The 15,843-nt window shown below is 28.0% G+C and overlaps 1 protein-coding gene across 1 annotated transcript in view; it reads left to right on the top strand.

Moving 5' to 3' along the window:
• LOC113367434 overlaps positions 1-15,843 on the top strand; it is a 74,928-nt gene that overhangs the window by 17,787 nt on the left and 41,298 nt on the right. Inside the window, exons 2-3 of the mRNA XM_026609043.1 lie at positions 14,658-14,773; positions 15,693-15,834. Of these exons, the coding sequence (XP_026464828.1) occupies positions 14,658-14,773; positions 15,693-15,834 (258 nt within the window). The remainder of the gene's footprint in view (positions 1-14,657; positions 14,774-15,692; positions 15,835-15,843) is intronic.

Genomic DNA, 15,843 nt, shown 5'->3' with positions numbered 1-15,843 from the left:
TAGTCGAAGGATAACTTATGTTTAGTGTCATTTCGATTTTTAGCTGCACGTTTCTATTTGCGAGTTTGTAAGTCATTTAGCTAAGCTAGAAAGATAAAATCTAAATTTCTTGACCTTTATAATATAAATAGACTGCTCTAAATCTAATAATAGTAATTAAAATAACGTTAGAAAATATTTGGAGAAAAATAATATACCATGATTTTAATTTTCTGAACTAACAGTTCTATTTTTTATTCCTCAAAAAATATTGATTAACCGTAGGGTAAGTTATTGTAATCGTCCAAAAATCAAAAATGAATTTTTTTGCATAACTTGTGTTCTAAAGGTTTCTGTACATTTTGGCATACCTTAATAGAAATGGATGTGTGCGTGTGCGTGTGTATATGTATGTATGGATACAATTTTTCGTCCGTTTTCGAGAGCACGGATCAACCGATTTGAATTATTTCAAAAGCATTCGATTCTTAATGATAAATAGACAATTATGATTAAGTATCAATTTATTCTAGCTCAAATTTTTAAGCTCACTTATATACTTGAAATAATTTTTTTTAACTTTGCAATGCAGTTAATATAAATATTAGAAATATGATATAAGTTCCTTTATTCTAACTTTGCTTAATCAAGTTCTGTTCATTTACTTTTAATGTAAACATATAAAAACGTTGTCGTTCAATTTATAAGCTTTTATATTTCGTCTATAAAATACGAATAATGAATGTTACAGTACTTATGATAAATTATGTAAAAGCATTTATTATTTCTTGAATATTTTAATACGGTACTGGAAGTTCCAGCAATTTACCTTAAGGCTCGATATCATACACCACTTTTTTTTATTAATTTCATTCTACGTTTCGGGGATAGGGTATGTGTCCTTCAGGAACTTTAGAACTTAATACTTTTTTAAATGAAACAAAAATCAAATTGCACATTCACCAAAAATTATTTTGAAAATCATTGTGTTTTGTCATATATGTTTACTATAGTGAGTCAAAATGTTGTCATATATGTTTACTATAGTGAGGAATAATAATTAAAATTATAAATCATCTAAAATCATAAACAACATTAAGCTTCGCTCTATTTTTCATATTATCTGACTCTATAAATTAAGGAAATACACCAACGTTAACGGGAAACGGTGTTTTTTTAGTGAAAGTTTACTATGGAATGCTAATAAGTCAGCAATAAAAATATGTTACAAATAAATCAAAATTTAATGACGTAAACAATTAATTAATTACCGCACGGAAATCTAAATAATTTGATACTCGTTGATGTAATAATATTCAGTTTCACCGAGTCATGGAAATATTATCCACAACAACGCAACTTGAAGTATTTTCAAAAAATACTATGTATTTATTGTTTAATTAGAACATTGATGATTGAATAGTTTCACTGAATATTTGAATTCAGAAACTCAAACAATGACGTTAAATAGTCAAAAGTTTTTTAGTCAACATAAGGTTGCCATGGTAATAAGTAAAAGCATCAAGCTTGAAATTGAAAATTATTTAGCTTGTAATTATCTAATCAATCAAAATTATATTTGAACTTTTGGTACATTGCATGTTCAGCTGCTGCTAAATGGCTTATGTAATTGAACCACCTATTTTATATTTTCTTTTTACGAGTTTGAATTTTTGTATTTGTTTCCACGCAAGATTCCTTCTTACTTGTAACTTTAGAGTTTGTAAAATATTAAGTTTGAATTACTATTTATAAAACTATTATATGATATATTAATATGAGTAAATTATATCACATATATTTAAAAAAATGTTTTTCACAAAATTAAAGACAATAAAATATTGTGGATGTGTTATTGTATTATCAATTGCAACTAGAAGTCAACAGTTCTATATCTGAAGATAAACACAATCATTCAGGAAAACCTCGAAATTTTCTTTTTACTATATATATTTTTTTTTATTTTGGGTAATTTTATGATAATTATATACAATTAATTGTATATTCTAGATGTGAACCTTAGAGTCCTTGGAAAAAATACTTGACGTGATCAATTATCACATTTAGTTCTGAATGTATAGTGGGATTGAATTTTCAAAAATTCTAATCTACTTTTGTTCAGAAATTGGGGTTTTCACAGCTGATAAGCAAGTAAAAGACAGCATATTTTATGGTTATTAGTGGAGTAGGGCGGGGCACAAAGGTCCAATTTGCAAAATTGCCAACAACTATCTGATTAAGTTCAGTAAAACTCCCAGTTAATACATCAATGTAAAAATATGTTTTTTTTCTATTTTTGTACAATTTTTTACCAGGTCGTTTTTACCCCATAAGATATATACCCAATAGGTTCAATGTCTTAATTTAATTTTAAAAAGATTTTACAAAAGAATGGTTACAATAATCAACCAATGCAAAATATAAATTCCGTAGGTAGGTAATTTTTTTTAAAGATAACACATTAATCTGGTATTTCATCAGAAACACTCATCAGCAGAGTTAGAATAACTATTATTTAAATTTATATCTTGTAAAATATTTGTTTAACTGATTTTACATTTTTATTTACTATATTTCCAACTTAACTTGTTTTTAAGATGTCGGTGGTGGACCATTCTAACCGCGGATCTTTAAGCCCCACTCTACCCTATATTTAAATAAATAGTTATTATAACTATTATTCAGAATTAAAACAATTAGGGTGAGAGGAGATAAAAAACATTGATCATACTTTAACATACATTCTGACAGTTTCGGCATAAATTTACCTATTATATAGTCATCGGGAAACAAATTGCAAATTTAGTTTAATGCAAGGATTCATATTTTATATTTACATCAGACAATATATCGTCGGATCTTTTTGATTACAAATTCTGCAAAATTATCATAATAAAATACTTAAGTGGTATAACCTATATATAGCTACATTTATACCACTCTAACTGTAATCTAGCATCATCGATTGGCGTTAATTGAAAAGTCGTTAAGTTGAATTTTATAGTTGAGATTTAGTAAATGAATTATATTCAATTTAATTGATTAGTTTATTAAATACTAATATTATTTCCGAGGTTTCTGAACATTTTGACATACCTCAGAAATAACGGATGTGTGTTTTGTATGTTCGCATTTTTTCGTCCACTTTTCGGGCGCACGGATCAACCGATTCGAATGGTTAAAAAAAACATTCGATTCCTATTGATAGGGAGATGTGCTGATTAGTTTTTGGCAAAAGTAGGTCTAGCCGTTTTGGAGATGCCGAGCTGAATGTGCAAAAATTGAAATCGAGTTTTTGAGAGAAATGAGCATCCGATATAAATGATCGGATAAAGTGGGGATTAGTTTCTGACAAAGGCAGGTCCAGCCGTTTTGGAAATACTGAGCTAAATGTGCAAAAAATGGCAGTTTTTGAAAGAACTAAGCATCCGATTTGAATGATTCAAAAAACTTTCTGATTGTTTTTACAAAATAATTGCTTTTGGAAAAAAAAATTTCAATTTTTTTTCATTTTTTGGTATATTAAAAATAATTAAGATTTTAAATTTAATCATGGCTAAAGTTCTAAAGATCACTGACATACTCTAAATAAATAATTTTAACTTTCAATTCAGTTTATATAATTCTTATAAATATTAGACAATATTACAGTATTTATAACAATCTATTTGAAAACATTTAATATTTCTCGAACATTTCGTTACAGTACGGGAAGTTGCAGCAATTTGCCTTAAGGCACGATGCCATACACCACTAGTTGTGATTTTTAGTTACCTGCAACGAATCATTTCAAATTTATACAAAATTTAATGACTGCAAAATCGTTTGTTAATTTGTTATTTGTTATGTGTCAGAGCCCATTCGGATTTCTATCCATATATTATTACGTTGTGTGCATCAATCGTGTACGTTTTATGGGTTGGGCAAAATCAGTCAAGTCTTCTTCAGAACGGTTCAGTGATTATTATGTCGGTCAATGGTTTCGTTCTCATGAGCACACAAGTACATAGAGTACATACTACATAGTACATATATCACATCATTCACAATATTAACATCGATATTGTTGTGTTCTGCGGTTGCTCTTGCTAGTAAATGTTCCGTTCCAATGTCCGGACAACGTAATTGATCTGTCTGGACGCCGGCAACGGTGACAATGTATTGACAAAAATAGTTTCGAACTGTCGTTCGTTCTATTAGCTACAAATCTCTTCCGACTCGGTTAAAGGCAATTACATATAAGAGTGCTGTATTGCCAATTGCATCGCATCTTAGCACCAATTGCTGGCACTTCTCTAGAAATTTTAAATTAAATTATTTTAATTAACTTCTCGTAGTGTGAGTTATAGTAATCGTCCAAAAATCGAAAATAAAATTGTTTGCATATCTTCAGGTTTCGAAGGTTTTTGATCATTTTTGCATACCTCACGAAATTGCATGTGTGTGTATGGTGTATGTAGTATGTATGTATGTATGGATACAATGTTTCGTCGAAGTTTTTGGGACCATCGCTCAACCGATTTTAATTATTCAAGAAGCATTCGATTCCTCGAAAGGAGACGTGCTGATTAGTTTTTGGCAAAACTTGATCCAGCCGTTTCGGAGATACGGAGCAAAGAGTGCAGAAAATGGAAATTAAGTTTGTGAGAGAACGCAGGATGCGATTTGAATGATTCAAAAAACATTCTACTAGTATTGTCATAATTAAGAATTGTTCAAGTTTTTGCAAAGGCAGATCCAGCGGTTTTAGAGATCCAGAAAAATAAGTTTAAAAAAATGCAATTTGGCGGTTGGAAATCAGATATTTTGTAATTTGAATCAATGGATATGAATCAATGGTTATCAAAAACTTTCAAGAAATTTCAAAGTGTTCAAATTTTCAAAGTTTTCAAAACATTTCCATACTTGCAATAAATTTCTAATTTTTTAGAAAATATCAATAAAAGGCATTTTTTTCAACATTAAAGTTTTTCAAAAATTTCAAATTTTTAAAAAATTTCAAATTTTTCACATGTTATCAAATTATTTGAAAATCTCTTTTTTCCTGAGCTTTTAAAAACTTTAGAATGCGAATAGAAAGTTTCAGCAATTTGTCTCAAGGCACCTTTTCCGTAGGATATAGTAATTGCTACAAAATCAAAAATGAAAATTTTTCATGTCTTTACGTTTCAAAGATTTCTGAACATTTTGGCATACCTTAGAAAAATGGATGCATGTGTTTATATGCATGCATATGTGTAGTATGTTTTGTGTGGATTCAAATTTTTATCGACGTTTTCAGGAGCTCCGGATTTGAATGATTCAACAAGCATTCGATTGCTATTTATGGGGGAACGCGAAAAAATGTTAGTTTTTGAGAGAACGGAGCATCCGATTAGAATGATTCCAAAAACAGTCTACTTGTATTGACATAGTAAAACATTTCACATTTTATCACATTTTTTGCATAGGCGGGTCCAGCGATTTTGGAGTTGCAGGGAAAAAGTTAAAAAAATGACATTTAATTGTCTGACATGATCATTACAAAAAATATTATTATTGTATCATATACATGTAGAAATATTGATACCGAGATGACAGATTGATAGGTGAATATAGGTAGATAGGTTGACAGTTATACAGGTGAACAGGTGGACAAGTAACCAAAGAGGAAAATAGACAGGTAGATAGCTAGATAGGTTGACAGTTAAAATGGTAGGCAGATAAAAAGGTAGAAAAATAGACAAGTAGGCAGATCAGGTGGTAAGTAGGTAAACAGGTAAACATGCAGATAGATCAATAGATAAACGGGTAAGCAGGTAGACAGGTACAAAAGTATCCAATTAGTCACTTGGACAGGTAAACAAGTAAATTGTTATACAGGTAGATCATATACAAATCAATTTATTAATTAAATCCAAATAATTCTGATATAAAACATTCATAATAACATAATTATTAATTATTATGTCTGATATGCTTTTTATCTCTATAAATCCAATCCAAATTTCTGATTTTTTTCAGCATAATATTTTTTATTTTTGGATATAGATTATTTTTAAATCTTATAACTAGTTTGAAATTAGTACAAACATTTTACATTAATTAAATTGTATTTGAAGATATGCCATTAACTGCTCGCTTTATATATGAGTAGTAATTACTCATTTAATATTATCTTACATTTATATCATATTACTCATTGCCATGATTTATTTATATAATATAATTTTAAATTAATTTGCAATGATATTTACTTAAATATAATTCTTGATAATCGCAATTTATTATAATTTTTGCGTCATGCATATTTTGTATTTTGCTTTATTGTTTTGTTTTTCTAAAAACAATGAGTAATATATAATCTGTATATGCTATAATTTGTTATTATTAAATATTTGTTCTTATCAAAAACTACAAGCATGCATTGGCGAATATCGGTTATTTTTTTAATATTTCGCATTTAAATAAACATAATATAACTTTTCTCATCAGAAAATATAATCATACATTGCAATTAGAAGCTATTGTTTCTAGAAGTCATCAATTTGAAATTACATTCTTCCTGTCATTTTGCCTTTTTCTGTTACTTGTTGTGTATGTATTACAATATTTTGTTTTATTAGTATATTTACAACTCTATATGTGAGAAATATTCAGAATAACGGTTGATAATTATAATTTCTTGCAAATTAATAATGCATTTCGAATACAATTCGAAATTATTCTGTTTTATTTGCACGAATGAACGGTAAAATAGCTATGAAGGTAAAAAGAAGGTTATGAATACTCATAAATAGCCCAGAACTTGTAATAATAAATTTATTACATTGAAATAGAAAAGCCTTTTTGGTTGCCATATATAAGTGGCCACATTATTAAGAAGTCAGCAAAAATATAAAAAAAATTATAAACTAGTGGGGTGTATGGCATCGTGCATTGAGGCAAATTGCCGGAACTTCCCGTACTGTAATTGAAAATCTTGGTACAGAACCCAAAAAAAAAAAATTACACAAAATGTGTACACATTATGAAAATCTCTATAAAATACCTGATAATTTGATGTGCATAAGTCTAATAAAAATTTTTGACCGCCATTTTTTTTAACTTATTTTTATTGAGAGTCCATAACCTTTGGACCTGCTTCTCCAAAAATTTAATCAGTTCTTCATCTTGTCAATACAAGTAAAATGTTTTTTTAACTTCCCGAAGGAGAAGTTTATGTTTTCATCAAAAAATCCGAATCGCTAATTTTATGTTTTCTCGACGTTTCGAGCCATTCTGAATCGAATGAGACCAAATTTGGAAAAAGTATGTGTGTGTGTGTGTGTGTGTGTATGTGTGTGTGTGTGTGTGTGTGTGAACAAATTTTTTGCAGTAAATCGACGTTTTCTCCAAAACGGTTGGACCGATTTCAAAAAGTTAAAAGCCATTTGATGTATCTCGATGAGGACTATCGTCTCTGAGTTTTGTGCGGCGATCGGCCGGGCCGTTTCTTTGTGAATTGCAGAAAAGTGAAAAATTTTTCGTCCACGTTTTAGCTCGCAATTCTGAATCGATTCTGAAAATTCAAAAACCGTTCGATAGATATTGGTTGGGAATCGTGCTGATTAGTTTTTGGTAAAGATCGGCCGGGCCATTTTCTTGTAATAAAGCTTTTTAAAAAAAATTTTTGACGATTTTTATGATTATTTTTTTGACGATAGATACCATAGTTTTCTAGGTCATACTAAAATATTACGGCCCTACGACAACTGGTTCAGCTTTAAAAATTCGTCAAAGTTTGCAAAAATCAGTATGGTCTTTTTGGCATTTGTCAAAATTAGACTTTTGATCGACGTTTTCTCAAAAACGCCTGAACCGATTTTAGAAATTTAAAAGCCATTTGATGTATTTCGGTGAGGACTATCGTTTGTCAGTTTTGTGCAACGATCTGCCAAGCCGTTTCTTTGTAATTTGAAAAAAAGTGTTGAACTTTTCGTCCACATTTAAGCTCATCCTACCGAACCGATTTAAAAAAATCAAAAACTGTTCGAAAGATATTAGATGGGAATGGTACTGATTAATTTTAGGTGAAAATCTACCGAGCCGTTTTCTTGTAATTAACTGTTAAAAAAAAATTTAAGCCGTTTTTCATGGAACTTTTTTTTGGCGATATACATCATGGTCTTATAGAACTTACTGTAATATTACGGCCTTACAACAAGTAGTTTAATTTTAAAAATTCGTCAAACTTTGCTAAAATTATTATCGTTTTTTTTTTAAGTAGGATTGATGAAGTATATTATTTACACATTTTTTTTGATCAAGTCGATTATTTACACATATCGGGAAGTTCATGTAATTTGCCTCAAGGCTAAATACCAAACCAACTAGTTAATTATTAAAATCAGACGCCTTGTTCAAAGGCTGATCAAAACTGAGTTACCGTTTTTGGCACTTTTTGTCTTGTATCTTCGGAACGGCTTCGCCAAAAACTAATCAGCACGTCTCCTTATCAATACTAATCAAATGTTATTTGAATTATTCAAATCGGTTGTTCAAATCCGTGTTCCCGAAATCCTCGACGAAATTTTGTATCCGCACACATACACACATACAAAAGAACATTTGTTTGGAATTGTATACAAATAAATTCCTAAATGTTTGTGAATTACTTAGTTGTGATTAATTAGTTATTGTTTAACAATGTTGAGTACTAATTTACTAATTTGTTTATTGGAGTACTAATTTTAAAAAAGTTTGACAAAAAACAACTTTAATTTAGCATGATCATTATCTAATTGCTAGAATATTATAATAGTTAAATTATTAATTAGCTATTGTTTCAAAATTTGATTAATTAAGATAATAGCACATATATAATGACTATAATTTATTTATTAATACGTTATTTATTTTACAAATTTTGCATCATATTTTATATATGTTATAATATACGTATTTTTGTATGTTTCATCATGAGTATCTTCATGTAGTTGCGCCAGTTTACTTAATTACGAATATGTCCTAATTTACATTTTAACAAAGAAATGTAAACAAATTTTATCTCGAGTTTTGCTAATATTTACATAAATATGTACTTACTTCTCCTTGAACAGCATCTGTAATTAACGCATTCTGAATTATAACGTTGTATCTTGTTATGTAAGTTTACAATACTTGCGGTAATTTAGTTATTTAATTTAGACTATTTTAATTTTATATATTTCTGAAAATAATTTATTCAATATTACATCATATATTTTTGTACTGTTAATTTTAATTAACAGTAATATGTAATTTCTTTTACTTATTAATAATGAATTTAATCAATAGTTGATTATTATTCTATATGACGTTTGTAATTATTCATGCCTTTCGCTCATTTTTCTCTACATTTATAGAAAATTGTATTATTATATAACACTCTCGTTGATTAGATATAGTATTGAGATCATATTTTGCAAATTACTGTAAAAAACTGCTTTTATTCTAATTGATATACAATTTAGAATATCCATATGATAATATAAATGAGTCGTTAAGTATAGATATAGATAAAGGTGTTAAACAAGATTCTTATTAGAAGTAATTATATTTAGCCCTACTTACAACTGAAACAGAAAGAGTAATTATATATAGAACTAGGTGTAAGTGGCATGTTGCGCTATGACAAGTTACATGAAGTTCCCGATATGTGTAAAAAAATGATTAGATTTATGATTTTTATATGATCCGCCTGTCTAACAATTTACTTGTTTACCTGTCCAAGTGATGATCCTGCCTAAGTGACTACCTATCAGAGTTTTAACTTTTCTACATTTATATAACTGTCTACCTATCCAAAAATTTATCTGTCTACTTGTCTAGCTATTTAACTGTCTACCTGTTTATTAGTAAATTTATCTACCAGGCGACATGCCTACTTGTCCACTTTTTTACTTTTAAACCTGTAGATCTGTATAATCTGTCGACATTCGTACTTCTCTACTTGTTCACCTGTCTACCTGTTCACTTACCTATCAGTTCACCTGTTTACATGTCATCTAGATACATGTAGAAATATGCATCTGGTTTTAGACCAACAAATGCTGTTATTGAACTTTTTTTTCTGCAACTCTGAAACTGCTAGACCTGCCTTCGCAAAAATGTAATAAATTTTTTACTCCGTCAAAACAAATAAAATGTGGATTTATTACAATCATTTAAAAAACTCTGTTCTTTAAAAAAACTGCCATTTTTGCACACTTTGCTTTGTATCTCCAGAACAAGTCATGTCTTTGCCAAAAACTCATTACCACGCTGGTTATGGCGGGGCACAAAGATCCAATTTGACTTTGAGCAACTATATTGTGAAAACCAAACCAATAATATCGCAACAAAGAACATAAACGAAACAAAAATTTATCTGATTTTGTTCAGTATTTCATTATTGTAAAAATGTGGTTTTGATGTTGTTTTTCAAATATTTGTAACCTGGTTCTTCTTACCTCATAGGCGGGGTAACTTGAGACGGTTAGGGGGCAAACAGGTCCAATGTTTTATTTTAATTTTAATCACAAAATAATAGCTACATTATTCAACTAATGCGACATATGAATTTCAAGGGTGCCATTTTACACAAATAACACTGTAAATAATCTTGATCTGGTATTACGTCAGAAATATTCAACAGTAGGGTGGGAATAATTATGTATTTAATTTATCTTTTGTAAAATTGCTTTTTTTGACTTGATTTTCATTTTTATTATATCGGTTTTTGAGATATCTCTACCTACCTCTATAAGCAAAAAAAATATATTTTACGAATTATTTCGATTTTTTGCGATCACTATAACTTGCACTGCGCGAAGTTAAAAATTCAAATCAGTACATGTAAAATTATCTTTCATTAAAAAATGATCCCTTTATTTCTAATCTCATACATCCGATGTTGGGATCGAAATTGACACCAGTGTTTGCTAGTCTATTGTTTTCTTTTCCATTACACAACGGCACAACGTTACAACAAATATAAATATAGTAAAATTAATATAACATACTCTTAAGTTTGCAAGTTTCTCACAGCAATTGAAATTGTAGGTGTAAGTATTTCCTCGTGCGTTTTGTCGTCGGTGATTTTGGTTTCGATAAAGTTGTAATGTAAACACGTGTTCGAGTTACGTAGTTCGAGTCATGTTACCATACACCATATACACCTTCATTGTAATTCTGTATGGAGTTTTATTTGACGCGATAACCGGACAAACGAGCTAACAAAAGATATGTGAGGAATGATTCATGCGACCGGCGACATATGTGTAAAGGTAGATGATGCCATCATAGACGGACGGACACGGACGCTGGTGTATGTGACAAACATAAAATATATAATTTTACCACAAATTTCGGTTTGATATTTTTATGATTTTATTCATGTCATTCTGAATCGTTTTTGCTATTCTTATTATCATCTATGTCTTCTAACTTCATTCAGAACTTTTGTCCTATGAGATGTTGTACTCGAACTTCCTTGTATTTTGATGACAACTGAACGGTTACCTAACTTATAAAGCTTTTATATTATTATTACAATTAGGTAATATAATTATGAAAAGTTTATAATTATAATTCTGAGTAGTTTGATATAAAAATAAAGAGAAGTGTGTGTGTATGTGTATGCGAACGCAATTTTTTCACCGACTACACCTGTCTACCTGTTCACTTATCTGTCATCTAGATACATGTAGAATTATGCATCTGGTTCTACATGGAATCAATAATAATGATTTGTAGTAACTGCTTCTGACCAACAAATGATTTTTTTTAACTTCGCAAAAATGTAATCAATTTTTCACTCCATCATTACAAATAAAATGTGGATTCATTCAAATTATTTTAAAAACTCCGTACTCTTACTTTGTATATTCGAAACAGCTGGACCTGTCTTTGTCAAAAGCTAATCAGCAAGTATATGCAAAAAAATATTTTACATATATTTTAGATTTTTGCGATTACTATAGCTTAATCATTTAATCAAAGCTTATGAATATAATATAAATATAAAACAAAACATATTTTTTTAAACAATAAATCTTTATGAATTCTTTTCTTTTATTGAGTTTCTTTCCCTTTTTATTTTGTTTTTTGTCTTATGTTAGCAAATTAGATTTTTCTGTCTTTGACTACAACGTTTAAAAAATATAAAAGTCAATTATAAAATTCAATTGACGTCTTCACTGCGTTGTTTCATATCGAGCCGTTTTTTATTATTAATAGTTATTTTTTAATATTATTTGATGATTTTTAATATTATTAATATTACAGTTAGATCAACTAAAAGTATATGACGTTAAGCAGAATTTAAAAAATCATTCTGAATACAGGTTCGTTGTCTTATTATATAGTTAGATCAGTTGATCTTCAAGTTCTACGTGCAACGATCTTAAATTATATAAATTCATCAGCTGGAGACTTGATATATGATGTTAAGTAAAATTGTTCCTATGAAAAATCATCACTTGTAGAGGTTTCTTGTCATATTAATTAGATCAAATGTCCATATTTTCTTTAAGTCTTCCTGTATCTGGATTTCCTTGTTACTAATAGTTTTTTTATTGTTGTTTAATATATTTGAATCAGAATCTTGAGATTATGAAACTTCACCAGCTGGAGACTATATGATGTTAAGCAGAATTGTTCCAATGAGAAATTGTTCTTAATAGAGTCTCCTTGTTTTATTAGTTAGGTGGATAAATTGCCCTTATTTTCTTTAAGTCTACCTCTACCTGGAATTTTTTGTTATGAACAATTATTTTTAATTATTGTTTAATATATTCAATGAGAAATATGAGATTTATGCAAGAGATCACCATCTGAAAGTATATGATGATAAGCAGAATTGCTCCAATGAGAAATTATCGTCAATAGATAGTTTTCTTGTCATATTAGTTAGGAAGATCAATTGCCCATATATTCTTGAAGTCTACTTATACCAGGATTTTTTTGTTCTTAAAGTTGTTTTTTATTATTATTGTTTAATATATCTGCAATCTGCAATATGTGATTATGTAAGATCATCAGCTGAAAATATATGATGATAAGCAGAATGTATCCAATGAGAAATAGTCCTTAATAGAGTCTCTTTGGTCTATCAGTTAGGTTAGGTAGATCAATTTACTTTCTAGTTTTCCTCGGATTTCTTTGTTATTAACAGTTATTTTTTATAAATTATTTTCAATATATTTATTTTAAACAGATTCTTGAGATTCTGTTATCAGTTGAGAGTACACGATATAAAGCAGAATTTCTCCAATAAGAAATAATTATTCATAAATTTTTTTTGTCCTATTATTTAGCTAGATCAATTGACCACATATTTTAATTCGTATGATCTATGCGGATCGATCCAATAGTTATTTAATACATTTTTGTTTGATTTTTTATTATTGTTTAATAAATTTAATCGGAAACTTGAGATTCTGTAAGATTGTCAGCCCTACCTTTACTTTGAAAAGATAGTTTACCCTAACTTTAAGAAGAATTTCTTCAATGAGAAATCTTTACCAAAAGAGGTTCTTTGTCTCGTTATATAGTTAAATCAATGGCATCAGTTTAAACAACTCTTGTTAAAGTTTATTGACAAAGTTTCCTGATTTATACTCTTTTCTTTGACCAATAGATGAATAAAAAAGTTTTTGGCAACGTTAATAAAACCCTTTTAGTTTCAATCAATTTTGAACAATTTACCTTTGATAAATCGCGTGAACGTATTCTTCTACGGTTAACTATGGAATAAAAATACTTATATTAACTGAATATAAATAGCTAAATATAAATATAATATAATTACTAAATATAAATCGTAATATTTTTTATTTCCGTGTTCAGAAACATTTTATTTTCCTTTTATTTAATAATAATAATAAAAAATTATTATAATAACATTTTTTTAGTTTTATTTACTTAAAAATAAAAATTCAACATGCATCAAAACGCAATGGTATGGTAATGACTTAAAGTACAAATTATAATTTTGGTACTCATTTTTTATTATTTAATTTCTATGCTAATTTCATTACGACTGCAATGCTTTTTTCATTATGCAACTTTATTATATTGGTAATTCTGCAATTATGAACTATTGATTATTATCTAATCAAATGCGAATTGGCATAGAATTTGCATATATTTATCTATTTGTATTTTTCTTTAATAGTTTATTATGAACTAAATCCTATCTAAACAATGATTTATTATTAACACAACTTATATCAACTATTTTTAATATTATTTATTACATGGCATTGTGTTATTTATTATTATGTTTGGTATATATGTTATGTAATGTTTATATTGACGTTTGCTGTTTTATTTTTTAATGTTTGTATTTTATTTAAGCATTGTCTAGACGATTTAATAAATGTCCAAACAATAGCATGGCTTAAATGAATATGACAAATAAATAAAAAAAGTCGAATACCAGAATTCCCATCGTAATCCAATAATGATGATCTTTTCGATAAAATGTTCAAAGAATTATATAAATTATTCTGATGATTCAGTACTTGAAGATTGATTTCAGAATTTATAAATGGTTATATATTCAGATTTCGTTTACAAAATTATTAAATAAAACTTTTGTATATTTATAATCATACGAGTCTATACATAGTATGAAGTATTCTTAATTTATTTTCAGTGAAAATTATATTTGACTAATTGATTTATAATTTCAGCTAATGGTGATATCGTGGTTACTTTATTACCTGTAAATACAAGATGGCCCTGGGTAACTCCTGCACAATTCAAACCAGAACTTGTACCGGAGGAACTAATGGCACAAGGCCTCACGGTAAATATATATATTTTTCTACTATATAATAATATTAATAATTACATTTATCATTCATTAAAGAAAAATTAACTTATGAATAAATTAGGAATTATTATGTTATTTACAAACTAATATGGATTATGAATACTGCTCTATTAATAGACTTATGATCGATATTACAAGGTAATAGTTTCTGTAATTTTAATAATTTTCCTAGGTATTGTTGCATTTAATTAAATTTATATCACTATTAGATAAATTATAGATGTTCTAATAGTAAAATTATAAAAAAGATATAGACAAGTGGGTTGCCTTCTAATACACTATTGAGTTAATAATATAATAAAAAAAATGCGTTTTTAACGCGAATAAATGAATATTCGAAAGCTACCATTTTATGTATTAAGCATAAAAATAAATATAATTTTCCAAATGTTATAAAAATAATTGAAAATAAAATAGAATGATAATATGTATCATTCCTAATATATACCTCTCTGGTGTAGACATTTTTGATATGTGAATTATTTTCGACAATCGTTTGAACAGCTCAAATTATGAAACTGAGCGAGAAAAAGTTCTATAATTCATAATTGTGATCAATATAGTCTATATATTAACATTGAGCATAAATATCAATTTTTTTTGGATAGAGCTATGCTGATATAATAAAATGCTTAATTTTTAGTAGTCATAGACAATTAGTCTTTTCAATATTGGTTTTTTAATATCATACTCTGCAATAGGTAATGTAGCATCTGATCTTTGAAATCTGATCCAATTATTTCTGATTATCAGTATTGTACCATATTTTGAAGTATTATGATAATTGTTATGTAATGTTTCATAACTAAGAATTTATATTCATATTTCTTTATATTTATATTTTACCTTGTGCTATTTATAATCAGTTAATATAAGGATCTTTATCCCATAGTTAACCGTAGAAGAATACGTTCACGCGATGGAATTACTAGTAAATGATGTCCGGTTCACATTATACAATGTTTGCTACAAGAGAGTCTTAGTGTGCTGGATCATGTTTGCATTTCTGGTTCTGTTAGCATTACTATTTTCAGGTAAGAAAA

Source organism: Ctenocephalides felis, unplaced genomic scaffold (genome assembly GCF_003426905.1).
Source record: "Ctenocephalides felis isolate EL2017-DRISC unplaced genomic scaffold, ASM342690v1 CF-g0.4_SCAFFOLD_01170, whole genome shotgun sequence".
NCBI lineage: Eukaryota > Metazoa > Arthropoda > Insecta > Siphonaptera > Pulicidae > Ctenocephalides > Ctenocephalides felis.
This window is presented reverse-complemented; position numbering and strand designations above follow the sequence as displayed.